We start from the raw sequence: 27901 nt of genomic DNA on the forward strand, positions 1-27901 counted from the left end.
GCCCAAAAACGGCCTAAAAACGCCACGTGTGTCTTCACCCTTAGGCTGCGGTCACATGTTTGCATTTAACACACGCGTTTGTTAACACATTCGTGAGGGCGCGGTCACACAGGACATTTTGCCTGCGTTTGCAAACGCAGACCAAACCGCACCCACTGCGGCGGGCCACGGCCTGATCGCATAGGCGTTTCTATGGAAAAGCCTGCGATCGGGAATGAGCCGCCGGTGTGTTGCATTACTTTAATGCAAAACGTAGCCAAAAGGTCCCGTGTGACAGCGCCCTTAGATGCAAATATAACGCAATGTGTGACCCCGTGCGACAGCGCCCTTAGATGCAAACATAACGCAATGTGTGACCCCGGGTGACAGCGCCCTTAGATGCAAATATAACGCAATGTGTGACCCCGTGTGACAGCGCCCTTAGATGCAAATATAACGCAATGTGTGACCCCGTGTGACAGCGCCCTTAGATGCAAATATAACGCAATGTGTGACCCCGTGTGACAGCGCCCTTAGATGCAAATATAACGCAATGTGTGACCCCGTGTGACAGCGCCCTTAGATGCAAATATAACGCAATGTGTGACCCCGTGTGACAGCGCCCTTAGATGCAAACATAACGCAATGTGTGACCCCGTGTGACAGCGCCCTTAGATGCAAACATAACGCAATGTGTGACAGCAGCCTGAGAGATTACAGCCTCATTGTAAGGGTCAGACTGCTGGGACCTACACGATCACGAGAAAGGGTCAAGTTTTAACTTATTATGGAGTGCCAGGTGGAACGTGTCTTTTCAATACTATGGGATGGTCGGAAATTGCTGGGCACGGCGCTCGCATATCTCCTGCATTCCCAACTGGGATCTTTGAGGAGTGGACGAAATACCAGAGCACCGTGCTCACAATTTTCCTTTGCTTTCATAGTATTAAATAGACTAGACATGCAATTCACCCCTCCAGCAGGACCCCCAGTCTCATAACCTTCTAATAAACTTTCATCTAACTTATTTGGTGGGTCCCCAGCACTCGGAGTGTTATGAATTTACAGTTTAGAAGCTTTTGCATGTTATTTATTGCCGTAGAATTCAATCTCTGCGATGTATAACTTTGCTTTGCCGCTGCTTATCCCCGGTTTTGATGCTCATATCCACTAAATTAATCTTTGATGTCCATAACAACCAATCACAGGACGGCTCTTTTAACTTTAGCAGCTTTGGTAAAATAAAAGCTAGGCTGTGATTGGTTAAACGCTTTTAGCTATACATTTCCTTGGTTAGAGAGTCCTAGCTCCCTCATCCGCTGCTCCTCCTCACACTCGTCTTCCGCTCAGTCACATGACTCCGCTACGTCATCACTATGCCCGGCCACATGACACCGACGTCATCAAATGTGCCCCGCTGATGTTTTACTAATAACAGACTGTGGAGCCCGTAGACAATTTACCGGAACCTGGAAGCAGCGGCTCAGGTGAGGGCGGCGCCGCCATTATTACACATCCCTGGGGGAGGGGTGTGCTACGTGCTGGGTTAACCCCTTGTGAGCCGCCTCCCCCTTCCTACCGGGGCAACTCATCATAGCACAGCTGGGATATAAACAAACTGAGGACGTGACAGCCATGAGGGCGATATTATTATACAAGAGAACGTGATTTGTCCTGTATGTGAGAGCAGCTGTGTGACCTGTACCTCACATACTGCTCTGCCAGGATCAGACATAACTAAATGAGATTGGGCATCTTGGCGGCAATTGACACCTGTATTATGGGGTTCTACGGCTGCAGACTCCTGTATTATGGGGTTTCTGCGGCATTGGACGCCTGTAGCAGGTGGTTCTGTGGCACCGGGCTCCTGTAACGGGCTCCTGTAGTAGGTGGCTGTGCGGCAGCGGGCTCCTGTAGTGGCCGGGGCTGTGTGGCAGCGGGCGCCTGTAGCAGGTGGTTCTGTGGCAGCGGGCTCCTGTAACAGGCGCCTGTAGTAGGTGGCTGTGCGGCAGCGGGCACCTGTAGTAGGTGGCTGTGCGGCAGCGGGCTCCTGTAGTGGCCGGGGCTGTGCGGCAGCGGGCGCCTGTGGCAGCCGGGGTTCTGCGGCATGTATATAGTGTTTGGGTTTCTAGAACCTAAGCCAGTGGTGGTGAACCCATGGCACGGGTGCCAGAGGTGGCACTCAGAGCCCTCTCAATGGACACCAGCGCAGAGTTCGCCAGACAGCACTCATGGCCTCCTGCAGTCCCAGGCAGTCCAAGACCCTGGAAGGAAGCTGATATGATTATGCAAACTTCTTCTCCTTCTTTCTACAATTTAAACGTGTGACAGCGCAGGGAGTAATGAGTTACTGCTTAAATTGTGCCATTGGCACTTTGCGAAAAAATACATGGGTTTTGGTTGTAGTTTGGGCACTCGGTGGCTAAAAGGTTTGCTATCGCTGACCTAAGCAAATGAGCCTGAGGCCGGCGCCACACGTAGCGCTTTGTCTGCGCTTGCAAACGCAGACAAAGTCGCGCCCACCGGGGCGGGCCTTGCAAAGCGCCACGTGTGGCGCCGGCCTGAGGTGCCGCCAGTGAATAGTTTATGTACTCCTCCCGGCCGATTGACACGTTCACACAGTGCTGAGAGAGCCAGTGATGTCACTGGCTCTCCCTCTGCTATTCTCATTCGCAATCATTTGTAGAGCGGTACAGAATTTGATGGCGCTATATAAATAAAGATTATTATTATATTATTATCATAGTAGAATGTAATAACATAATGCTATGATCATGATAATGCGCATAGTGTCATTCTTTAAACCCTTACCAACATGTGAAGTATAACTGTTTCACATGTCGGCTACAGGTGTATGGATAGGGCTCATGGGCTGAACCCTCTCCATACAAGGTTGGTGTTTGCTGCATGTTACAGCAAACATCCACTGGTAACACCTGTGATTGGTGCTACAAAGCTGGCAGCGCATGGGCTGTAAGTTTTCTGCCCATTTGTTACAGTGCCAGTGGCACCTGAGTGAAGTTGGCCCCCCCACCTTGTTCAAATCAAATAAAATTGGTGTCAAACGTTTGTGCTACGTTTGTGCAGCAAAAATTTTCGTTTCTGCCGCTATCGTTTTTAAGATATTAATGAATGTTTCCAGAGGTCATCAGAGGTCAACCAGCCCCCCCACATTGCCCAAACCAAACTGGTGCCGAACAATTCTGCTACGTTTGTGCTGGTTTGTGCTGCTCAAATTTTTGTTTGTACTGCTTCTGCTTTGAATATATGAACAAAAAATTAAAGGTCAAAAGTTCAAGCAGCCCCCCCACATTAACCAAATCAAACAAAACTGGTGTCAAACGTTAGTGCTACGTTTGTGCTGGTTTGTGCAGCTAAAATTTTCGTTTGTGCCGCTATCGTTTTGAAGATATTCATACTTTTTTTCCAGAGGTCATCAGAGTTCATTTCTTCCAAAGTACAAAGTGTTTGCTAGCTCCCCCTGGTGATCAAACCAAGGAACTGTCACTAAGTTTGTTTTTTAACAGTTCATCCTAAACACCTTTAACCTATGTAAACACCTGAACATACCTTAAAAATGATAGCGGCACAAATGAAAATCATTGCTGCACAAACCAGCACAAACGTAACACTAACATTTGACACCAGTGTTGTTTTATTCAGTTAATGTGGGGGGGCTGCTTGAACTTTTGACCTTTAATTTTTTGTTCATTTATTCAAAACAAAAGCAGCACAAACATAGCAGAATTGTTCGGCATCTTAAAAACAATAGCGGCACAAACGAAATTTTTTGCTGCACAAACGTTTGACACCAATTTTGTTTGATTCGAACAAGGTGGGGGGGGGCCAACTTCACTCAGGTGCCAGTGGCACATTGCAATAAATAAGTAAAATCTCCATATATGGCAGGTTCAATCAGACATCCTAAGGTTAAAGTACCCCAGGGCAGTGATGGCGAACCCATTGGTGACCAAGTGCCCAAACTACAACCAAAATCCACATACCGTATATACCCGAGTATAAGCCGACCCGAGTATAAGCCGAGGCCCCTAATTTTACCACAAAATACTGGGAAAACCTATTGACTCGAGTATAAGCCGAGGGTGGGAAATGCATTGGTCACAGCCACCCCAGTATATAGCCTGCCAGACCCTGCCCCAGTGTATATAGCCTGCCAGACCCTGCCCCAGTGTATATAGCCTGCCGCCGCTGCTGGACAGATCGCACAGAAGATATACAGGGGTCACCGGAAAGGTGAGTTTAGATATATTTATTTTTTTGACTCGAGTATAAGCCGAGTTTGGGTTTTTCAGCACATTTTTTGTGCTGAAAAACTAGGCTTATACTCGAGTATATAAGGTATTTTCCCGGGAAGTGCCAACGTGGCATTTTAGGCAGTAACTTATTGTTATCTGTTCATCCACATCTTTCAATCATATCAACCCCCTGAGGACACCAATACAGTTGAAAGAAGGAGGGCAAATTCAGACTCTCGTTGTAACTTCTCTCTAGGGTCTCTCTGCAGAGTAAGAATGGTGGGTCCAGCAGGAGGACTTCCAAAGATATTGCAGTTCTGTCCACACCTCACTTTTCCCGCAGTTTCAAACAGCCAATGAAGTGTAAAATAGTGCTAAGAGCAGCATCTCTTAAAGTTGCCTGGAACTGCAGGAAGATTTAGTGGATATTGTCCTGTTTGGAGAACTTTGCCCTGGGGTGATGGTCTGAGTGCCCACAGAAATTGCTCCGAGTGCCACCTCTGGCACCCGTGCCATAGGTTTGCCACCACTGCCCTAGGGGGTCTTAAAAATAGTAAAAAAACTAACTAAAAATAACCCCCACCCTTTGCCTAGAAGTCATATAAAAGTAAATAAACTGTAAAAATCATACCCATGTTAGGTATAGCCGCATCACAAAATGTCTGATCTATCAAAATAAAAGTTATTTCCGGCTGCTTATTGCAGCAAACTCCCACGGTAACGCCTCACCGCCTTACTTTCGGCCCATTTGTTACAGTGCCAGTGGCGCATTGTGATAAATAAGTAAAATCTCCATACATGGTAGGATTAATCAGACACCATAGGGTTAAAGTACCCTAAGGGGGTCTGAGAAATAGTTTAAAAAACCCATAAAAGTAACCTAACTCCCCCCCCCCCTCCCCCCTGGCCTATAAGTGATATATAAGTAAATAAACAGTCAAAATATTAATCATGTTAGGTATAGCCGCACTCCAAAATGTCGCGTCTATCAAAATATAATAACAGTTATTCCCGGTGTTTAACCCCGTAACGAAAAATAGCGCCCAAATGTCCTAAATACCACTTTTTTGCTATTTTGCAACATATTTAAAGTGATCAAAAGGCTGCACAGTCCTCAAAATGGTGGCAATTAAAACGTCATCTCACAAAAAATGACATGTCACATAGCTTTGTACACTGAAGTATGAAAAAGTTATTAGCGCCAGAAGATGGCGAAATGGAGGTTTTGTTTTTTTTAAATGTACTAAAACAAATGTAGATTTAATATCCTCGTCATCGTACGGACCCAAAGAATAAAGGAGACATGTCATTTGGGGCGCGCAGTGTAAGCTGTAAAAACCAAACCCACAAGAGAATGGCGCAAATGCATTTTTTTTTACCAATTTTGCTGCATTTGGAATTTTTTTCCTGCTTCCTAGTACACGGCATGGAAAATTAAGATGACAGATAACAAGCCCTCACGCAGCGCATTACATGGAAAAATTAAAAAAAAATTGTTGATTTTTTTTATGTGGGGAATCAAAAATCAACGAAAATCAAAAATGGGGTTACGGAAGTGCACTTGTAAGAGCATCAAATACTGCAATGATGGAGAAATTGGGGACCATTGGAACCAGATATATTGTCCTACTACAGTGTGATTTTACACATCATCTATTACAATGTGGCACTGACACATTTTGTGAAACTACACAGCGTCGGGTCTTACAAAGACCCCAGGATATCATGGCGTTATCAGATCGTCGAAGACGCCACAGGGAGCAACGTTCTCAATCAAGATGGCGGTGCTCACTCATCTGCAGATTTTAACTGCTTCTGGCAGTAATCAAAGGGTAACTAGCACCGATTGTGGGTGTTAGAAGGGGGCATTTGTTGCAATTTAAGCAAACACCCACCTCGTGTGGGGAGGGCTTAGCGACATGTGACAGACAGATATTTTGGTAAAGGGTTAAAGGTATCATTTTTTTTTACTTATTTTCAGCTTTTATCAGCTTTTATTTTCTTTTTTACTTGGGACACCAGGTAGCCGGAAGCACATTATGTGTTCCCTACTGTTTTTAGATCTAGGTATCATATATCAGTGATTTCATGATGACTGATTGTGGGCTCCTTCGGGAGTAACGGGGGAACAATACAGAGTATTGTAAACAGGCTAGGCTCTTAAATGCTCCAGCTCTGTCCCTCCCCCTATAGAACGTCATATGACCGGAGCATGCACAGAGTAACCGAGCTTTGGTTACATTACCTTGTTTCAGGGCCATGACTGCAGCAGTGAAGGCACTACAAGAGACTGCAGCTTGTGGCTCCTTCAAAAAAAGAATAAAAATGTAATGCGGTTTTATACACATGACACTTTTTCTTGAAGAAGAATAACTGCCTGTACAAGCGTCTGACGCTTGTACAGGCATTTATGCAACAACAAGAAGCAGCTCTACTCTGTCGTGTCTGTCCTGTCTACAGTGTGCCCATTATGTTCCCACATGCAGGGTCGTAACTAGTAGAGGCTGGGCCCCAGACTTCTGAATGGGGCCCACCTTCACTAGGCAGTCTTCTTATCCCAGGGCGCGTGAGGGCACATATCTGTCCCAGTAATTGCAGACCACATGGGGAAGTAGACAGCAGGAAGGTAGAAATGAGAAATTCCTAGTTCTATTCTCTCGACATTTCTCATCTGAGTTTCCAACTGTGCAGCATAATATGTATATAATGCTTATTTGCTATTCTTTAGTGTGTCAGGTCGGATGTCGGGGCCCCCTGAAAGTGCGGAGCCCATAGCAGTCGCTATGGAGGCTACCACTGTCATTATGCCCCTGCCCACACACAGTGCACCTTCCCCCCGCAGGTGCTTAGGAGGATCAGAACAGCAGTTTGATAAAGGAAAAACTATGAATGTCTGTGTTTGCTCTGTCTCCTCTGTGCACTGTCCTGTAAAGATGGGAGTGATGGCATCTGCTCACTCATCCATCTCAGCAAGTAGTGTGTGTAGTAGGCATAAGGCTACATTCATACATCCCTCATACACTTCTATGGGCTCATGGCCCTGTACGGGAGCGGTACGGTGCAGCGCATGTGCGGCACCGTACTGCTCCGTAGCCTGTAGAAAGATAGGACATGTCCTATCTTTATACGTAATAAGGCGCCGTGCGCTGTATATTCCAATGGAGAGGGGCAAGGGTGAGCTGCGCCGATGTATGCCCACTGTACTACGGCCTAAGGCTAAGGCTGTAATAGATTATAGGTCTATCTCTGTAACAGTGCAAAGGTGTATATGTGTTTAATACCGTATTTTCAGGGCCATTAGGCGCACCGGAATATAAGGCGCATCGGTCCGATGCGCCTTATATATGTAATAATTCCATATATAAGGCGCATCGGACTATAAGGCGCAGGGTCCGGGGGCGTGGCGGAGGTCCGGGGGCGGAGCGGAGACCCGACGAGAAGAGACGCGACGCGACCCGAAGACGAGACCCGACGCGACGCGGGGAGGGGGAGGTGGAGGAGGGCAGCGGACCATACTTACATAGGTCCCCGCTACCGGAGACAGCAGATCTCCAGCGGGAACTGCAGACCGACGCGGCATAAGTTGTTCGTGCCGCGTGGTCTGCAGTTCCCGCTGGAGATCTGCTGTCTCCGGTAGCGGGGACCTATGTAAGTAGGGTCCGCTGTCCTGCGCCATACATAGGGCGCACCGGACTATAAGGCGCACTTTGGATTTCCAATGAAATCCAAGGCTTTTATGTGCGCCTTATAGTCCGGAAAATACGGTAATCTTGGTAACTTTAATGAATGTTAATTATGGATGTGAGGATGTAAAGGTGACCTTAACTTTATCTGTCCGGTAAGGGCCACATCTGTGTTGTACAATCTGGAAAGTGAGAGAAGCTGCTCTGGCCTCTGTGCCCTTAGCTGATGTCACAACCTGGAAGTGCCCACCAACTTGAGGAGAAGCTGGAGATGATATTATGGGCACACAACCCATTTGTAATACAAATCATAACACAATCTAATGAAGGTCTAAAACTCTTAACACATTTGGCATAAGACCTTTTTGGCCTTTGGCATCACACAATCTCACATGCCAACCATTGTGGTCTGTATTCCGAACATCATAATGAAATGTGATGGAAGGAGCCCCTTCTTCCCTGATTAATCGTAGCTCTGAACTGTAATCATAGTTCGGGGAGGGGGGGGGGGGAGAAGGGACTCCTTGTATCAACTGAGTCCTGTTCTTTGCATTGAAATTTTGCTTGCGCATGATCCGTTTTTTAACGTGTTGACCGTGATCATTGCGGCTTTATATGAAGCTGCATATTTCTAGCCCCTTACGCTACCAAACTGATTATTGTATCCCATAATACTACTCAAAATGGTAGCATTGGCATTGGATGATTTACTTCCCACTTTGGGGAAGGGTACAAAGTGGTTTATTTCATTGTTCTGGGTGGTATAAATGATACATCAGCAATTTCCAACATGGGGTTAAACACACATCGGAGTAACAATACGTGATATAATTTTAGTGAATTAATAATAATGGTTGCAATATTTTGGAAATATTTATTCTTCATATTAAATGTTTGCCAAAAGTTTCCAAAGAAAAAAACGCTGTCCAGAGTTCCCGACGCGGCGGATAAATCTCCTCTTCCTAACATCTGCTTTGTGGAAGGTGTTAGGAATTCATATCGAGCGCTCACCTTTCTTTTGCTCTGAAAGAGTTAAGTCATCGCTGTCTCAAACACTCCGTCATCCACCAGGCTGAGAAATGCCAAGGTCTTTTTGACATCTGCTCTCGGATTGATACCGCAGGCTTTGCGGGTAACAGCTGAAAAGGCCCCACAGGTGCCATATAAAGAGGTGACCATGTTGTCATATTTCATTGCGGCATCCTTCTGCAACGCCATAATTACCTAATTAGGTTGTTAATTAGGAAATTAGCATTTTGCCGTATTGATAGAAGGCGGCATGCAAGCTGGGCGCGTTTGTCTACTTTAATTTAGGATTTGTGTGTCTATCATACGTTCGCTCTAACTTGAGCCATGGGAAAGAAGAGACAACGTGGACTGGATCGTGAATGAGTAAGATGGGGGGGGGAGTAAAAATGAGGCTCCAAAACTGGCCGGCACAACTATTACATCTGACAAGTGCTTGGTTTTGTGTTTCGAAAAACAGTACAGGCAGTCCCCGGGTTACGTACAAGATAGGTTTGTATGTAAGTTGGAACCATATACAGGCAGTCCCCGGGTTACATACAAGATAGGGTCTGTAGGTCTGTTCTTAAGTTGAATTTGTATGTAAGTCGGAACTGTATATTTTGTCATTGTAATCCCAGACAGAACTTTTTTGGTCTCTGTGACAATTGGATTTTAAAAATGTTGGGTTGTCATAAGAATCAGGATTAACAATAAAGCTTCATTACAGACACCTGTGATAACTGTTATAGCTGATCATTGTAGCCTAGGGATAAAGTAGAATAAATTACCAATATCCAGTGGTCCGTTTGTAACTAAGGGTGGTATGTAAGTCGAGTGTTCTTAAGTAGGGGACCGCCTGTACTTTGTAATTGTAGCTTCAGTCAAATTTTTTTTGGTCTTTGTGATAATTGGATTTTAAAAATGTTGGGTTGTCATAAGAACCAGGATTAACAATAAAGCTTCATTACAGACACCGGTGATAACTGTTACAGCTGATCATTGTAGCCTAAGGCTAAAATACAGTAAATTACCAACATACAGAGCTCCGTTTGTAACTAGGGGTCGTCTGTAAGTCGGGTGTTCTTAAGTAGGGGACTGGCTGTACTTTAAAGTGTACATTTGGTTTACAGAGGTTTTTTTGCAGATATCTCTGATTAGGTGGAAAACTCGCCATAATTTGTATAGTAATTCTTAGCAGATTCCATGTGGGTTTTAACCCTTGTACATTAAGGAATCCATCACATCCATGGTTTATGTATGGAAAATGAGCATTTACATTACATACATTAAAGGATATCCACCATCAAAATCCATCATGATAAACCAGGGACATTACCCTAGTCACGGTGCCTGAATCTATGAGTAATCTTCTTATATTTGTTATCCATGGCCTCCTTCCTTCTAAAATCAACTTTTAAAATTATGCAAATGAGATAGCTGCTTGCTGTCATTATATAGGAAGCTTCATTATTTACTTCCTGTGGATGAAAACTGGTCCCTGTCATGTGATGTTACACAGGGGCATGGCTCGTTATATCACACAGCTCTTATTACTATTGGGCATTTAAGTAGCTGTGCACCTGTGTAACATCACATGACCAGGGATCGGTGTGTATCGCCTGGTAGTAAACAATGAAGCTTCTGAATGACAGGAAGCAGAGATCTAGAAAACCATACAGGAAGGAAACAAAATATATTTTATGACGTTGCCTGTGTAGTGAAAAATTAATTATTTGCTGAAAGTGGAGAACCCCTCTAAGTAACTTTGACACAATATGTAGCAGGTGATTACTGTATCCTTCCTGCAGATATAAACCTCCAGTTGTATCTCTTTTGTAGGAATCATCTGTAATGGATTACTGGATAGGCTGGTGAGGAGCCCATGCACCATCAGAGGAGACGATGGCCTTTCTGGACAATCCCTTGATCATCTTGGCTCATATCCGCCAGTCCCATGTTACTAGTGATGACACGGGGATGTGTGAGATGGTCCTTATTGACCATGATGTGGACTTGGAAAAACTTTACCCATCTTCAGTGTCTGGAGAGCCTGTAACACAGGCACAAGGGAATGGAGAAACTCAAGGCTACGTGTACTCTCAGTCTGTGGATATAACATCCAGCTGGGATTTCGGTATAAGAAGGAGATCAAACACAGGTAAAAACTGAAAAGTCTCTGAATGCTCACAATAAAAAATACTCGATATTAACTTATCGTCAATAAATTAGTTAAGTTTAGACACTTTTCTCACCACCTGATGGTTGATTTATCTCACAATTTTACATTTTATTTTATTTCTTTATACCACAAGCCATATCCTGTGTCTGATGAAGTCCATAAAGTGTCCAAATAGATCGTAAATGTTATTTATTTAATTTTTTTTAGTGAAAAGTTGAATTCTGACTTATATAATTTTACTGGAGAGTCACAAAGTCGTAGCAAGGCATTTAAAAGGGTTCCTAAATACATTGATGGTTGAATTTTATTGAAGATCAGAAAGCCTGTAGTCACAATAGTTAAGGACTAGGCTTTGATCTCAAACACAACAGAAAGGTTTTACTATGTTCTCCGATTTTAGTTGTTGACCTCAGGGGACAATTTTGTTGTTTGCAGGATTTTTTTTATTGCGGCTTTTATCCATTATTTGGCTACTTTCTTTCAGAGACTGCACCACACCTATGGGTTGTGACTGGTGTGGCTGATTCACTTCATTAAAGTGAATGGTACTTCGCTGCAACACTCAGGGTACAAGAGCAACTCTAACGCAGGGGGGAACGTACCTCGACCCGATCTCATTAGCGTTTCCAGTGAAACACAACGATTGCTTACCGGTCACATGCATTTCATTACACCCTGGGCTAGCGCAGTGCTAGCGGTACGTGTGACCATAACCTTTAAACTATTGACAGACATGTCTCTGCTTTTGTTTTATCCCATTATAAGGACAGTCTTTTTCATTTTTACGTCTACATTTTTTTTACATTTTTTGTTTCTGCACAGACATATAAGGCTTGTTTTCTTTAAAACAAATTCTACTTCATAGTGACAGTATTCAATAGTCTATGTTAGAGGACATTTACCACCAGGATGAAGGAATGTAAACCAAGCACACTGATATGTTGGTGTGTCCCCTTCCTTTATTTAAAAAAAAAAGTGGATTCTGCCAGAGGGGGCACACACCAATATGTAAGTGTGCTTTACAATCCTTGATCCTGGTGGTAGATGTGCTTTAGGTACTGAGACGCTGGAAAAATGTCCAAATTTGGTGAAATTAACAATATAAAAGAGCAGTTGAGCCATTTTTAGATTTGAACGGCTTTGGGTGCTTTTTCTTGTCCCTAAAATGTTGCATGTCTGTAATTGCACATACAGTATTTCTGCTCTAAATGAATGTCCTCAATTGTGCCTTTTTTGTCAAAAATGGAGCAGTTATGGGCATCCATATTTTTAGGTTGAAAAAAAACAAACCCATTGTTTTTAAGTCTTTCACTGTACGAGTTAGTACGAGAAGGGATGTAGCAAATTTTATATACCGTATATACTCGAGTATAAGCCAAGGTACCTAATTTTACCACAAAAAACTGGGAAAGCCTATTGACTCGAGTATAAGCCTAGGTTGGGAAATGCATTGCCAGCCCATGCCCCTTAGTATATAGCTGTCTAGCCCATGCCCAAAGTATATAGCCTGCCTCCTGCTCCTAGTATATTGACAGCCCATGCCCCCAGCACCGCGCTCGGCAATCTTCATCAGCTCCAAAGAGATGAATGGAGCAGAACGGTCATGCGGGCCATCTGCTCTATTACTCTTTGGGAACAATGAGGGGCCGACTGAGGTACCATCTTATCTGTGGGGTCTCATCACTTGATTCGTGGGACAACCCCTTTAAGAATTTATCGGAAAGTTATTTACATAAGAACATTCTATTAAAGGAAACCTACCACTTAAAAGTGGTAGGTTTAGACACATATACTTGGCACCAGCTCAGGGTGAGCTGGTGCCAGAGCATATTTTTGTTAGGGGAACAAAGCCCCTATCGCCGTTTTATAAGTTATATTAACTTATAACTCGGCGCACCGCACTTGGGCACGGCGCACCATGAGCGTGCCCGTGCGTGCGCCGGATTCTAAAGTGCTGGAGAGCCGGTGACGTCACCGAGCTCTCCGGCACATGCGTGCCTGCGCAACTTAGCACGGCCTGTTTCCCCGTGCTAAGTTGCGCAGGCGCGCGTGTGCCGGGGAGATCGGTGACGTCACCGCCTCTCCAGCACGTTAGAATCCGGCGCACGCACGGGCACGCTCATGGTGCGCCGTGCCCAAGGGCTGGTCTGAGTATTTCAGAAACTGCTGATCTACTGGGATTTTCACGCACAACCATCTCTAGGGTTTACAGAGAATGGTCCGAAAAAGAAAAAACATCTAGTGAGCGGCAGTTCTGTGGGCGGAAATGCCTTGTTGATGCCAGAGGTCAGAGGAGAGCAGACTGGTTCGAGCTGATAGAAAGGCAACAGTGACTCAAATCGCCACCCATTACAACCAAGGTAGGCAGAAGAGCATCTCTGAACGCACAGTACGTCCAACTTTGAGGCAGATGGGCTACAGCAGCAGAAGACCACACCGGGTGCCACTCCTTTCAGCTAAGAACAGGAAACTGAGGCTACAATTTGCACAAGCTCATCGAAATTGGACAGTAGAAGATTGGAAAAACGTTGCCTGGTCTGGTGAGTCCCGATTTCTGCTGCGACATTCGGATGGTAGGGTCAGAATTTGGCGTCAACAACATGAAAGCATGGATCCATCCTGCCTTGTATCAACGGTTTAGGCTGGTGGTGGTGGTGTCATGGTGTGGGGAATATCTTCTTGGCACTCTTTGGGCCCCTTGGTACCAGGATAATGCGCCATGTCATAAAGCTGGAATCATCTCAGACTGGTTTCTTGAACATGACAATGAGGTCACTGTACTCAAATGTCCTCCACAGTCACCAGATCTCAATCCAATAGAGCATCTTTGGGATGTGGTGGAACGGGAGATTCGCATCATGGATGTGCAGCCGACAAATCTGCGGCAACTGTGTGATGCCATCATGTCAATATGGACCAAAATCTCTGAGGAGCTTCCAGCACCTTGTTGAATCTATGCCACGAAGAATTGAGGTAGTTCTGAAGGCAAAAGGGGGTCCAACCCGTTACTAGCATGGTGTACCTAATAAAGTGGCCGGTGAGTGTAAAAGTAAAGCAACTTAAAATCTCAATTGGAATTCCTAATATGTGAAATTTGACAAAAAAAGTGATGCATTGAATTCCATCACACAATATGGCCCTTATGTTATCCATGGCTGATAAGCGCTACTTTTCTCATGTCGATGTGGTGTATTTCATCACGGTCTGTCAGTGATGATCAGACAGAGTGTATACGGTAGATCCATACAATTTCGGCAAAGAAAATGGTAAAGCCATCTTGTGAATTCCAGGAAGGATAATGGAGGAGTGACAAAATATAGATTGTTATATCATGGAGATTATAGATATTTACTAAAACAGACATTTCGGGCGAGGCCACAGGTCCTTCTTAGATTAATAGCGGGATTTGGTTTCTACTTAGTAAATAATTTTTAATTTATGACTGTACAAAATAATATTGATGACTCTTTTGTCCATTTGATAGTATCCTATAAATCTATCCCTATTTAATGGAGGATGATTAATTATCCTGCTTCACCCCCTATGCCCTGTGTCGCGATAAGCGGCGTCCATCCAGGGCTTGTTTTTAGGGCAGTACCTCTTAATGTTCTAATTCAGAGCAGCATCTCCTTATTTCATTCTGCATCTTTAAGGAAAACATATAAAATAAAAATATCTTCCTTGGTATCCTGCTTCCCCTACACATTTGACAAATGTTGCCGCGGATACAAATCACCTCCTTTATTACCTATAAACCGTTCCGTCCTACCATAGAAAAACGCTGCTAATTTATATAGCCCTGACATTTTATAATTTTTCCTGATTTTCCAGATAAAGGATTTTACATTTAAAACTTTAATAGTTTGAGCCTGAGTTCATTTATCTTTAATTTTTGAAACGGGGGCACGTAATTCATCCGGGTAATTTTATGCGCACTCTGTAACATTCGCGGGACTTCATTTGTACATTAAAATTCCTTTAAGACCGTTATTAATGATTTATATAACGAACTGTCCTATTAATCACGCAAGTTTTCACATTTTACGATTCCCTTCTATGTTAATACTATCTTTATGGTCTGTATTAATGTTTTATGTCCCCTAATTTCAATTATAAATCAAGAACATTTTCCTGTTTTTGTTGGTATTTTCTGAACTTTGTGTCAGCTTTAAAAATTTTTATGCCTTCTCCTCTTGCCTTTCCGAAATGCACCCCTCCCTCCCCACCGTCCCCTCTACCCCATCCTTCTATACATGCATTATGAAATATTCATGAAAGTGAAATTAATTGTGATCCCTTCTCCGGGGAAAGTTTCATTGACAAAGTAATTTTTTTTGCCTTTTCTTGTGTTGTTTTTGTAGCTCAGAAACTGGAGCGTCTTCGGAAGGAGAGACAGAACCAGATCAAATGCAAGAATGTACAGTGGAAAGATCGGAACACAAGCCATTCAGGTAACATCTTCTCGTCTTTGTCTTTTCCGAATTTGTCTTTAAAGTCCACAAGTGTTAGAACTGTGAATGAGATAAAGAGCCTACGTTAGGATAGGATGAATAGTGAACAAAATAATAATCATATCTGCTATCAATAATGCAGCTATGATTAATAATAGAATAAAGACTACAGGTACTAATTAAATAAATAAGATATTAAATAAACAAGTATATAATAGACTATATTAATAAAATTAATAAAAGCTATAAAACTGCAGAATGTAAATAAAAATACAATAAAATACAGGCGTTCCCCAACTTAAGGACACCAGACTTACACATGACCCCTAGTTACAGACAGACCTCTCTGGCCACTGTGACCTCTGGTGACCTTTCTGGATGCTGCTTTAGTCCCAGACTGCAATGATCAGCTCTAAGGAGTCTGTAATGAGTTGTATTGACAATCCTTGTTCCCATGGCAGCACAAAGTTTTGAAAATCTTAGTGTTATAGGCACCAAAAAACTAATTTATACAAAATTACAAAATATACTCTTCCGACTTATATATAAATTAAACTAAAGTACAAACCTAAAGAACCAATCTTGTACGTAATTCGGGGACTGTCTGTACATCATAATAATATTTTGTCTACCTTCATGTGTCATCTTATACTTCTGTCGTTGTCCCCTCCCCCTCGTCATCAACATCTTCTTTTTCTGTTGTCATCTTTCTTCTTGTTTGTTACATATTATAATTATATAACGAATGCAAAGGAATTAAACACTTTTCAATAAGTTGGGTTGAGCCTCTATTCTCAAGACCATCTGTTTCTGATAAAAATAGGTGACAACTAAAATGATTCAAAGTACATCTCCTATAGAAATGGTCACCATTCTTTTGCATAGTTATGTAGCGATATGAGACAGGGTATTTTATAACAATATAATTAGGTGGATATCCCATCCAGGATGGATGACTATGCAATACAGCGGCCATATTGGTTGTCACTCAACTGCATACTGTAAAGAAATGTCTGGATCTTTTATGCAATGGACACACAGTACGTTTACCTGAACATATCTTAGCGTGGGCCATGGACCTAACACACTGTAGGCCACAACCTTTAGTTGTGTCTAAAAAGCAGCCAACTATCTCTCAGTTATTTGTTTTGCCATGTTGCATTGTTTGGCTTGGTTTCAACATCCCAGCTCCTGAAATCTTGTTCCCATGTCTTAAGATATTTGTAAAGAAAAGAATGCAGAACCTTTTTAGAAGGAACCTGTCACCAGGGACCTCATTTTCACTAAAGACTGATTGTAAAAGCCCTTGACACCTGCAGTGCAAAAAATCCCTCTCTGCCTTTTCTAAGCATTTGCATTACAATATAATTGTATGTTATAACTTACCTTGCATTCTGACATAATCCTGGGGTAGTCACAGGGGCTGGACTTTGGTTTGGATGCATTTCAAAAAACATGTGATTTGTCTGAGCTGCAGGCTGCCTCCATGTTTGTGCACCTGAACAGCTGATGTCAGGCTGTGACCTCTTAGAAGGAGCAGGAGGAGGAGCTGTACAGGAGCACAATGGTGGGGGGCCAAGCTCTGAGGTGGGAGTAACACAGACAAGTCACATGTTGTTTTTTGAAATGCACCCAAACCAAAGCCCAGCCCCTGTGACTACCCCAGGATTTTGTCTGGGTGCAAGAGTAAGTTATAATACCCAATTATATTGTAATGCAAATGCTTAGAAAAGGCAGAAAGGCAGATTTGCTCTGCAGGTGTCATAAGCTTCTGCACCCTGTCTTTAGTGAAAATGAGGTCCCTGGTGACAGGTTCCCTTTAACCCCTTCCCGACGCGCGCCGCACTAGTACGGCGCGCGCCGGGTCCCGGTGCATGGAGAGGGCTCGCGGGCCGAGCCCTCTCCATAGCCGGTAAGTCTTTGCTGCATATTGCAGCAAAGGCTTACCGGTAACACCCGCGATCGGTGCTAGCAAAGAGATGGCGCCGCATGGGCGCCGCCATCTTGTCGTGGATCGCTGCTCCCCGATGACGTCACGGGGAGCGGCGATCCGTCGCCATGGTAAACTCGGGTGTTCCGAACACCCGAGGCTACTTCGTTTTAACCCATGCATTACAATGTGCTAATTGCACATTGTAATGCATGGGGAGTAAAATCCACATATACTGCCATACTGTAGTATGGCAGTATATGATAGGATCGATCAGACTACCTAGGGTTAGAGTACCCTAGGGAGTCTGAAAAATAGTAAAAGTAAAAATAAAAAAAAGTTTAAAAAAAAAAATTATAATAAAAAAACCTAAAAATTCAAATCACCCCCCTTTCCCTAGAACTGATATAAAAATAAATAAACAGTAAAAATCATAAACACATTAGGTATCGCCGCGTCCAAAAATGCCCGATCTATCAAAATATGATAATGTTTTTTCACTATGTTTAACCCCGTAACGGAAAATAGCGTCCAAAGTCGAAAATGGCATTTTTTGCTATTTTGAAAAATATAAAAAAATTTATAAAAAGTGATCAAAAGGTCGCACAGTCCCAAAAATTATAGTAATGAAAACGGCATCAAAATTCGCAAAAAATGACACTATCCACAGCTCCGTACACCAAAGTATGAAAAAGTTATTGGCCCCAGAAGATGGCAAAATAAAAAAAAAATATTTTGTACAGGAGGTTTTAATTTTTTTAAATTGTATGAAAACATTATAAAACTTATACAAATTTGGTATCCACGTGATCGTACCGACCCAAAGAATAAATTAGACATGTCATTTGGGACGCAGAGTGAAAGCTGTAAAATCCAAGCCCACAAGAAAACGTCACAAATGTGGTTTTTCACCATTTTCACTGCATTTGGAATTTTTTTCCCGCTTCCCAGTACACGCCATAGAATATTAAATACCGTCACTATGAAGTGCAATTTGTTACGCAGAAAATAAGCCATAACAGAGCTCTTTATGTGGAAAAATAAAAAAGTTATAGATTTTTGAAGTTGGTGAGTGAAAAAACTAAAAAAGGCCAAGTCGTGAAGGGGTTAAAGTGTGAACCTTGTAGGTGCCCACGTTTGCCCAGACAGGAGCCTAACAGAATTCTATGGTATTAATGGAAAATAATTATTTTGTTTATTTTTACAGCCGAGGAGTTAAGTTCATTGTTTGAAAAGAAAAACTTCAGGGAAAAAGTACCACACAGTGGAAAGCCGTCCATACTATCCGTGCGCTTAGAGCAGTGCCCGCTGCAACTAAACAATCCTTTCAATGAATACTCCAAGTTTGATGGCAAGGTAAGGAACAGAAGTATAAACATTGTTAATTAGTCATTAGTAGGTGTGTAGCTGGTACAATTGCCAAAACACTTTAATTTGCAGCAGTTTGGAGTTGATGTGACCATCGCCGACCATACGTCCTGTTTTATCTCCGTCCATATACACGTTAGGTTACACAAAAGTTACAGAATATCGGGGTCTGATATAAGCTACAGCATGGAGGCTCTCTGGTAAAGCTGACCAAAATTGCAAAGTAAGGGGGTTAAAAACTCTTTGTGTAGACATCTTTAGTGGTTTAAAATTTGAGAACTTTCTTTCATGGGAAAACCCCTTTAAGACTGGAGGTTTTTTTTGTTCAGTTTTTTTTTTTAATTTTTAAAGATATTTTATTGGGTTTTCCAATACAATATTAAAACAACAGAAGAAATGGTTCACAAGTGTTTGCAAAATTAGAGTAGCGCACATTGCACTCGAATAACTGTAAAGTAAATAGATCTATTGCCTTGTATCCTGACAGCCATTATGGTCAAGCGTCACTGGCCTCTGATTTCAGTTATGTATGCGGTGCACCTGGGAGATGATTGGAGCTCCCGCCACATGAAACCAATTTGGAAAGGAGCTGTGGTTTAACCTACCAGAGGGATTGATGGGGGTAGTGTACAACAGTTTTAGGCTCCAAAGTATGCCCCCAAGTTCTGTATTGTTATACCACTGTGTGAAACAGAGTTGTCGGTTCAACCATCTCCATGTTGTTTGTCATTCTTTATGTCTTAATGTTTCAAGCCTGTCTTGTCTGATTAGGAAATGCATGTAAAATATGCAAATACATTTTCCAGGGTGGGATAAGGAAAACGGCAGCCCCCTTGATATCAGGCATAACCTTCAGGAAGCCTAATGACCTGATGTGGGATTAAAATCAAACCCCCTGCCCTCTCGTATATAAACAGCCCTCTGTCCCCTTAGTATATAGCCAGACCCCTGTCCCCTTAGTATATAGCCAGACGCCTGTCCCCTTAGTATATAGCCAGCCCCCTGCGCCCTTAGTATACAGCCAGCCCCCTGCGCCCTTAGTATACAGCCAGCTTTCACTTTTTTATGGAAAAAGGCAAAACCTACACTCACCGGACACTTTATTAGGTACACCATGCTAGTAACGGGTTGGACCCCCTTTTGCCTTCAAAACTGCCTCAATTCTTCGTGGCATAGATTCAACAAGGTGCTGGAAGCATTCCTCAGAGATTTTGGTCCATATTGACATGATGGCATCACACAGTTGCCACAGATTTGTTGGCTGCACATCCATGATGCGAATCTCCCGTTCCACCACATCCCAAAGATGCTCTATTGGATTGAGATCTGGTGACTGTGGAGGCCATTTGAGTACAGTGACCTCATTGTCATGTTCAAGAAACCAGTCTGAGATGATTCCAGCTTTATGATATGGTGCATTATCCTGCTGAAAGTAGCCATCAGATGTTACAGGGTACATTGTGGTCATAAAGGGATGGACATGGTCAGCAACAATACTCAGGTAGGCTGTGGCGTTGCAACGATGCTCAATTGGTACCAAGGGGCCATCAGACCAGGCAGGCCATCCATCAGACCAGGCCATCAGACCAGGCAATGTTTTTCCAATCTTCTACTGTCCAATTTCGATGAGCTTGTGAAAATTGTAGCCTCAGTTTCCTGTTCTTAGCTGAAAGGAGTGGCACCCGGTGTGGTCTTCTGCTGCTGTAGCCCATCTGCCTCAAAGTTGGACGTACTGTGCTTTCAGAGATGCTCTTCTGCCTACCTTGGTTGTAACGGGTGGCGATTTGAGTCACTGTTGCCTTTCTATCAGCTCAAACCAGTCTGCCCATACTCCTCTGACCTCTGGCATCAACAAGGCATTTCCGCCCACAGAACTGCCGCTTACTGGATGTTTTTTCTTTTTCGGCCCATTCTCTGTAAACCCTAGAGATGGTTGTGCGTGAAAATCCCAATAGATCAGCAGTTTCTGAAATACTCAGACCCTTCTGGCACCAACAACCATGCCACGTTCAAAGGCCTCAAATCACCTTTCTTCCCCATACTGATGCTCGATTTGAACTGCAGGAGATTGTCTTGACCATGTCTACATGCCTAAATGCACTGAGTTGCCGCCATGTGATTGGCTGATTAGAAATTAAGTGTTAACGAGCAGTTGGACAGGTGTACCTAATAAAGTGGCCGGTGAGTGTATATTTACAGGGGTTAATGTAAAATGGAGGAGCAATTTAGAAGCTGTAATTTTTTTTTCTTAGACAATGCATTAATTTAGCCAAAAATGTAAACATTTTCAAATGATTAAATGACTAAAAGCTCCACAAAGTTTTATACTTACCGTAATTTCTCCAGAGTATGCATACCATATATGCTGGAGTATAAGCTGAGTATTTCAGCATAAAAAATGTGCTGACAAACCCTTATTGGACTTGTACTCGAGTCAATGAAAGAAAAAACTCTTTACTCGTCTTTCCGACGCTCCCCGAAGATCCTCTTCTGTCTTCAGTTCCAGCTCTGTATTCGGCTGTGTGTTCCCGTTTCACACACCATGACATCAGCTGCTTGCCAAGATCATAGTGTGTGCGACGCCATCGGTACACACTATGATGTCAGCAAGCAGCTGATGTCATGTTGTATGCGATGGGACCGCGCAGGAAGCCCAAGACGGAGCTGGGGCTGAAGACAGAACAGCACCTGTAGGGGGCGTTGGAAAGGTGTGTACAGAGGGTTTTTTTTAAGGCTGGGCAGCGGGCTGCTGACTATATACGGGGTGGGGGGGGCAGGCACTGGCTATATACCCGGGGGGGGGGGGGGTACAGGCACTGGCTATATACTTATAACAAGAATGAAGATTGATCAACAGCTCACCTCCATCCAGATTCGTGCTCTGGAGTATGTCCGGACAATTGCACAAATGCACAGAAAAGTGTAGTTTACTCCGGCACCAAAAAGTTTTCAATTTAAATTCCTTTTATTTTCTCCGAAATCCAAATATTACATGATAAAAGCAAGCATCTAATATAGCATCACCATGTATTTTTCGTAGGATACAGGCCTATGCGTTTCAGGTGTAGCATACACCCTTAGTCATGGCATTTTAAGGTGTAACTGGAAATCATGGCTAGGAATGTCCCTCTGGGTTATAAGTAGATATTGAATAGGTGGTCTCATGTTAAAAGTTGTGGTATATTGCTAGCACATGTCCTCACCTGACATCTGGGACCCATATCAGTTGTGAGAACTAAAGATACGGCAATGTTGTTGGAAGTTTTCCTTGCACGGCCAAGCTGCCCGCCATCCAGCTGTGCAATATGCTGCAGACATGCTGCTGCATTCACTTGAGACATTCTGCAATTCCCTGGACATTTAAGTGTTTCGGGCTCCACTATGCAAGAAAACCGGCTCAATATTTCCTCATCGGTCACAGGATCAATGTGGATCTCCCTGGGTTATATAGAGATGACCTATGCTTATGGTTAGAGAACACCTTTAAACGAAATCTACATTCAAAATCCAGCATGATATACCAGGGTCGCTTACTCAAATATCCAGACACTGTGACTGTAGTAATCTTATATTTGTTATCCATGGCTTCGTTCTTTCTAAAAATCAACTTTTAAAATTATGCTAATGAGTGCCCCATCCATGCTGCTCCCTCAGCACTTTCCCCTTATAGCAGAGGAAGTTTTAATACAAGGGTGGAGGAGGAAGTTCTCCTGCTCTGTGTAACATCCTGAGAAGTTACAGCATGGAGGGGTTCGGGTAACTCCCCCAGAGCCCTTATGGCTCATTAACCTTAATTTTAAAAGTTGATTTTAGAAGGAAGGAGACCATGGATGACAAATATAAGAAGATATGCCTGGATCTCTGAGTAATTCCCTGGTTTATCATGATGGATTTCGATGGTAGATTTCCTTTGAGAAGCGGCGGGGGATATCTTTCCCCTGATAGGAGGGTTTCAACCATTTATCTGTTTTACTATTTGTGTTTAATAGTTTGCATGTGGATATATCCCAGGAGCGGCATGTAAATGGTTAACGTACAATGCAGAACTTTTTGTCTTTACATTCACCAAGTCTATCGCATCTAGTGACCCTCATGACTAAAATAGTTTGAAGTTTTCCAGCAATTCCCTAGGTTTTGCTGCCTGACGGATGCTAAGGGTTAATCCGGTCCCACGTTTCAGGGGACCCTGGTAAGACCCAGCCGGTTGATCAGCTCAGACATCGCCATGCCTGTGAGCGGGGTCTATGGCATAATTCATGAGCGCTAATTACTCAGCTGTTAATTTTCATAAGTGTTGATTGTAGCAGTTCCTTAAATTAAGACTCCTTTTAAAGCGCACCTTGGGAAATATTTTATCAGGGCCCGGAGTGCAAATGAATATGAATATGGCTCCAATTAACACTCGCTGGTTAATGGCTTTTAGCAGCATTTTGGGATGTGCAGTCCTTAAATACCATTTTTTTTTTTTTGCCTGCTGCTCTTACATTGAGCGCCATTCAGATAATTAGGGATACGCGGAGCCATTTAGGAGACTTGAATGAGACGTTGCTATTATCGCCGCAGTCTCTACTGCTCTTTGTAGCCATTGTTACCCCCTTCTCATAATCTTCATTAAATTTATAAGTGACAGGCCCTTCTAAAAAAAAAAATAAAAAATAGGTTTAACACTTTGAGGGGTCACTTAAATACAGGGGGTGGGATCTAGATTGTGGGATCTGTATCTATTAGCTATGTGACTGTCCTGGGTGTCGCCCCGCAGTACTTCACTCGTGGCCTTTCCACATTTCTTTAGTTTATATTTAAAGGGGTTTTCTTGGTAGACACCCATGACGACCTATCCTTAAAGGGGTTTTACCAGGCACTAAAGTTAGGCCTTATCCATGGGATAGGGTCTAACTTGCTGATCAGTGGGGGTCTCGGTGCTGAGATCACGAAAACGAAGGGTCTGATGGGGTTCCACCTACCTCTGTTGGACCCTGCGTCGTTCCGTCAGACTAATGGAACACATGGCCGCACATGACCGTTCTGCTCCATTAATCTCTATGGAGCTGACGGAAATTGGCGAGCACAACGCTCCAAGATCTCCATCAGCTCCATAGAGATTAATGGAGCATAAGGGCCCCCTCGTCGCTGACGGACCCCTCGTTCTCGTGATCTGCGGGGGTCTCAGCACTAAGACCCCCACTGATCAGCAAGTTGGCCCTATCCCGTGGATACCACCTAGTTTTAGTTTGTGGGAAAAACCCCTTTAAGAGGAGTTTTGTGGGTTACAAAGATTGATTGCCTGTTTATGGATAGCTCCTTAATATCAATTTAAAAGGGGGTCCCACAGAAGCTGATAAACAGAGAATTAAATATGTAGAATAGAAGCTCCGCTCCCTGTGTAGTGGTCAGACTGAGATACTGCAGATCATTTCCTATTCGTTTGAATGGAAGCTAAGTAGCACCGACTCAGTTCAGCTACATAAATGGCTACTTGCTCATCTCACTAGGCTGTCTTGGCTTTTCACAGATGGCATACTGAGCCTATAGTTTTGTTTGTTTTTTTTAAATTTTATTAATGGGACCGTGGTTTGAAATGTAGAACCTGTCCTATTTTTGCCTTCTGACTAATGTGGAACCATCCATTTTATTTTTTATTTTTTGTGGTCGAGGGGAAAACAATGGAACATTGGATTCCATACGGCAAAAGTAAAAAACAGAAAAGGTTTGAAAATGGATCATTTTTTTATGACTTACAGTACAGCAGAGACACCTGTGTGAGTAATCCTGAAGAATGAAGCTGCCCTGCTCCATTATCTATGTACAATTGGCTGAGGATAAGTGGGGGTTCTGGGTGTTGGACCCCGACTAATCTAATATTTTTAAAATATTTTTAGCGGAGAACTTTAACCCTTGCTACTAAAAGATGTTACTGCATGTCTGTAATGCGGTAGTGGGTTGCATCTCGCCATTGCTGCGTAGAATATAGGGCTAAGGAAGGGTCTCTTTCTCCTTCACCATTGGAAACCCCCCACCCACTCACTGGATATACTAGGTGCTGTAGGTTGTCATGGCAGGCAGGGCTTTACAGAAGCCTGTTAGAACTGATAGTCTATAATGCTCTAGTATTCTCCCAATACCAAAAAAATATTAGATTTTATGCAGTAAAAGCTAAAATCAAATAAACATACACGTTTGATATTGCCAGAACTGCAACACACCAAAAAAAAAAATTAAATGTCACATAAATTATAATACATAAATTACCGTACATAAATTAATGTCACATAAAAATTATAAATGTAATATAAATTAAAAACTTAATTTCATTCATTTTTCATTTTCATTGCAAAATAACATGTAATTATTTGTTAAAATGTTTTTATTTTTATTTATTGCAATGTCCAGATGTCTTTAAATCTATTTAAAAAAAAAAAAAAACTCTCTATAATTGGTATAATCGTAAACATGGTGACGTGTAGAATAAAGGTGAAATGTGATTTCATGTGCATGATGAATAACACAAGGATTAAGACATCCATTAAACAACCATCCTCCAACAAATAGTTATTTTATGATTCTTGTCAATCACCAATATGATGCCATTCAAATGCACAACTGGTCCTGCAAACGTCAACCCTTCATACAATGATGGCTATTAAAAATCACAAAATTATGGGCTGAAGGCTGTCTCCCTCTGCTCCCTCGGCACCTGCCGGGAACTGCTTTTATCTCACATAGTGAAAGTTTTCCTGCACAGTGTAACAACCGGTGAAGCTACAGCATGGAGGGGCTCTGGCAACACTTCCAGAGTCCTTGTGGCTCATTAGCATACATTTAGAAGTTGATTTTAAAAGGAAGGAGGCCATGGATAAGAAATATCAGAAGATTACTTAAGTCACGGTGCCTGGATTATAGTAACCAGAACGTGGATCTACCCTGGAGAAAGTAAGTGAAACTGATAAATTCTGAAATTTGTCAGTCCTGCCTACAATGACCCTTGGAGGAGAACTTATTTTTATCCCCATCTTAAGCCGCTTTAAGTTACATGATGTCTCTGTGGAAGGCGATAAAACAGATTGCGGTGTCTGCTGGTTACTTCATTTTTCCAGCTCCATGTGAGTGGCAAGAAGCGGTGATTGACAACCCCAAGCCTAAACATATTCTGCAGCACCAGCGCTTCTCCAGCTCCACACATCAGCAGTTTCTTACCTGTCAAAGCCGCGCAGATTTACTAAGTCTTCCTCATTGATGTTCCTGTATTTAATTTATTACACAATTGTATCCTTAACAGGTTCTAATGATCAGTTAACCCTGTCCGCTCTTCTATTTTGTTACATTAAAACCCATATTTTACTAAATAGTTTCCATATAGCCTTAAATGTCGTGAAATCAGTGTGTTCTGCTTTTCCGAATCTTTAGTTTACTTTCCCATTTTACTGAAATTGTCCAAAATGTGTAAAGCAGTGCTTAGTTTATGGGGGGGGGGGAGGCATTATTTACCTGATCAAGATGTTCTATCTCCAGGAAGCTTGTTATACAGCAGGGGGAGTTGAGCAGATTGTACTTGGTGTCCTATCTGTAAAACACTAATAAATATAAATATTAACACTAAAAACATGCTTCCTGCAATCAGTAAGAATTTGCATACATTAAATGGGTATTCCCATGAAGACAAGATTCAGAATGTTCTCAGTATAACACAATAACACATTCTCTAGTTATTAACAAAAATACAGAATTTCACAGATACAATTCCAACCAGTCTCTATCAGTCCTGGTGTACACAATTTTGGTTGCCCCTGGACCCAACCCTGAATCTACTGACTGGTCTGGTAGACATATTGGGGGTCATTTACTAAGGGTCCGATTCGCGTTTTTCCGACGTGTTACCTGAATATTTCCGATTTGCGCCGATTTTCCCTGAATTGCCCCGGGATTTTGGCGCACGCGATCGGATTGTGTCGCATCGGCGCTGGCATGCACGCGACGGAAATCGGGGGGCGTGGCAGAACGAAAACCCGACGGATTTGGAAAAACCGCCGCATTTAAAAAAAAAAAAAAGTGTTGCGGGACTCGCGCTTACCTTCACCAGGAATAGGCCGGTGAACTTCAGTGCATTTCGTCGGACTTCAGCGCAGCAGCGACACCTGGTGGACGTCGGAGGAACTGCCTTAGTGAATCCCGGCCGGACCCGAATCCACCCCAGAGAACGCGCCACTGGCTCGTGAATGGACCGGGCAAGTAAATCTTGCCCCATTGTTCTCCTCTCTGACTCTCCACTGAGCTCCTCTTTGCCTTTGGCTGACTGACTTCCTGTCGGCAAACAACAGCACAGCGTGAGGATAGTAAAGCTACTGGTAGATAAGGCCTTTATCCAGGGGAAGGTGAGGGAGACCTATAGCAGAGCTGTGTGTATGTTTTGGCTGTTATAGCATAGCTGCGAATGTAATGTGTAATATGCATCTCATAAATCATACAATGTTCACAGGCTAAATAAAAGTGTATATAATCCTGGACTCCGATCATATAACCACATTGTCTGCGCACAGTAGTGATGTGTCATTCGCGAATGCGCCAATCAGTGTGGAATGGGGTGACTGGATGGACTGCGGCTCCCTGTTATACATGTAAAATGTATAATAGGGAGCCGTTCAAGAGCTAGGAGAGCCGGCTCTTCTTAGTGAGCAGAGCCTCATGAGTCAGCTCAGAAAGAAGAACCGTAATTCCCATCATTAGCACACAGCATCTCTCAGCACTAGAGGAATCATGAAGTGGCTGCTTATAGAGTCCCGTCCACACTCTGGAATCTTACACTGACCATCACTGTGTAAGAGGAGCTAAAAAGGCAATAAAGTAAAATTGTAAAATAAGAGGTTAAAAATTGTCTTTGTGTAAGCAACACTAGGGGATTGAAATTTGAGAGTTTTCTTTCATGGGCGAAACCCTTTAAGACTAGAACAAATGTAGGTCGGGAAACAGATGGAAGGGAGGACAATTCACTTTAGGACTCACAATATATATAGGGTAGATGGAGACACAAGGTGAGGTGTTATAGAGCAGGA

At 43.0% G+C, this 27901-nt stretch overlaps 1 protein-coding gene across 2 annotated transcripts in view; it reads left to right on the top strand.

Moving 5' to 3' along the window:
* The first annotated feature begins 1313 nt into the window (after window positions 1-1313).
* MAPKAP1 (MAPK associated protein 1) overlaps window positions 1314-27901 on the top strand; it is a 120164-nt gene continuing 93576 nt past the window's right edge. The window contains exons 1-4 of one of the 2 annotated variants that reach the window (XM_072123720.1): window positions 1314-1466; window positions 10766-11084; window positions 15467-15556; window positions 18694-18842. In XM_072123720.1, coding sequence (XP_071979821.1) covers window positions 10829-11084; window positions 15467-15556; window positions 18694-18842 — 495 coding nt within the window. In that variant the 5' untranslated portion in view covers window positions 1314-1466; window positions 10766-10828. Of the gene's footprint in view, window positions 1467-1560; window positions 1656-10765; window positions 11085-15466; window positions 15557-18693; window positions 18843-27901 lie in introns of those variants that run through there. The other variant, XM_072123721.1, reaches the window with a different exon arrangement.

The sequence above is a fragment of the Engystomops pustulosus genome, chromosome 9 (genome assembly GCF_040894005.1).
Source record: "Engystomops pustulosus chromosome 9, aEngPut4.maternal, whole genome shotgun sequence".
Classification (NCBI taxonomy): domain Eukaryota; kingdom Metazoa; phylum Chordata; class Amphibia; order Anura; family Leptodactylidae; genus Engystomops; species Engystomops pustulosus.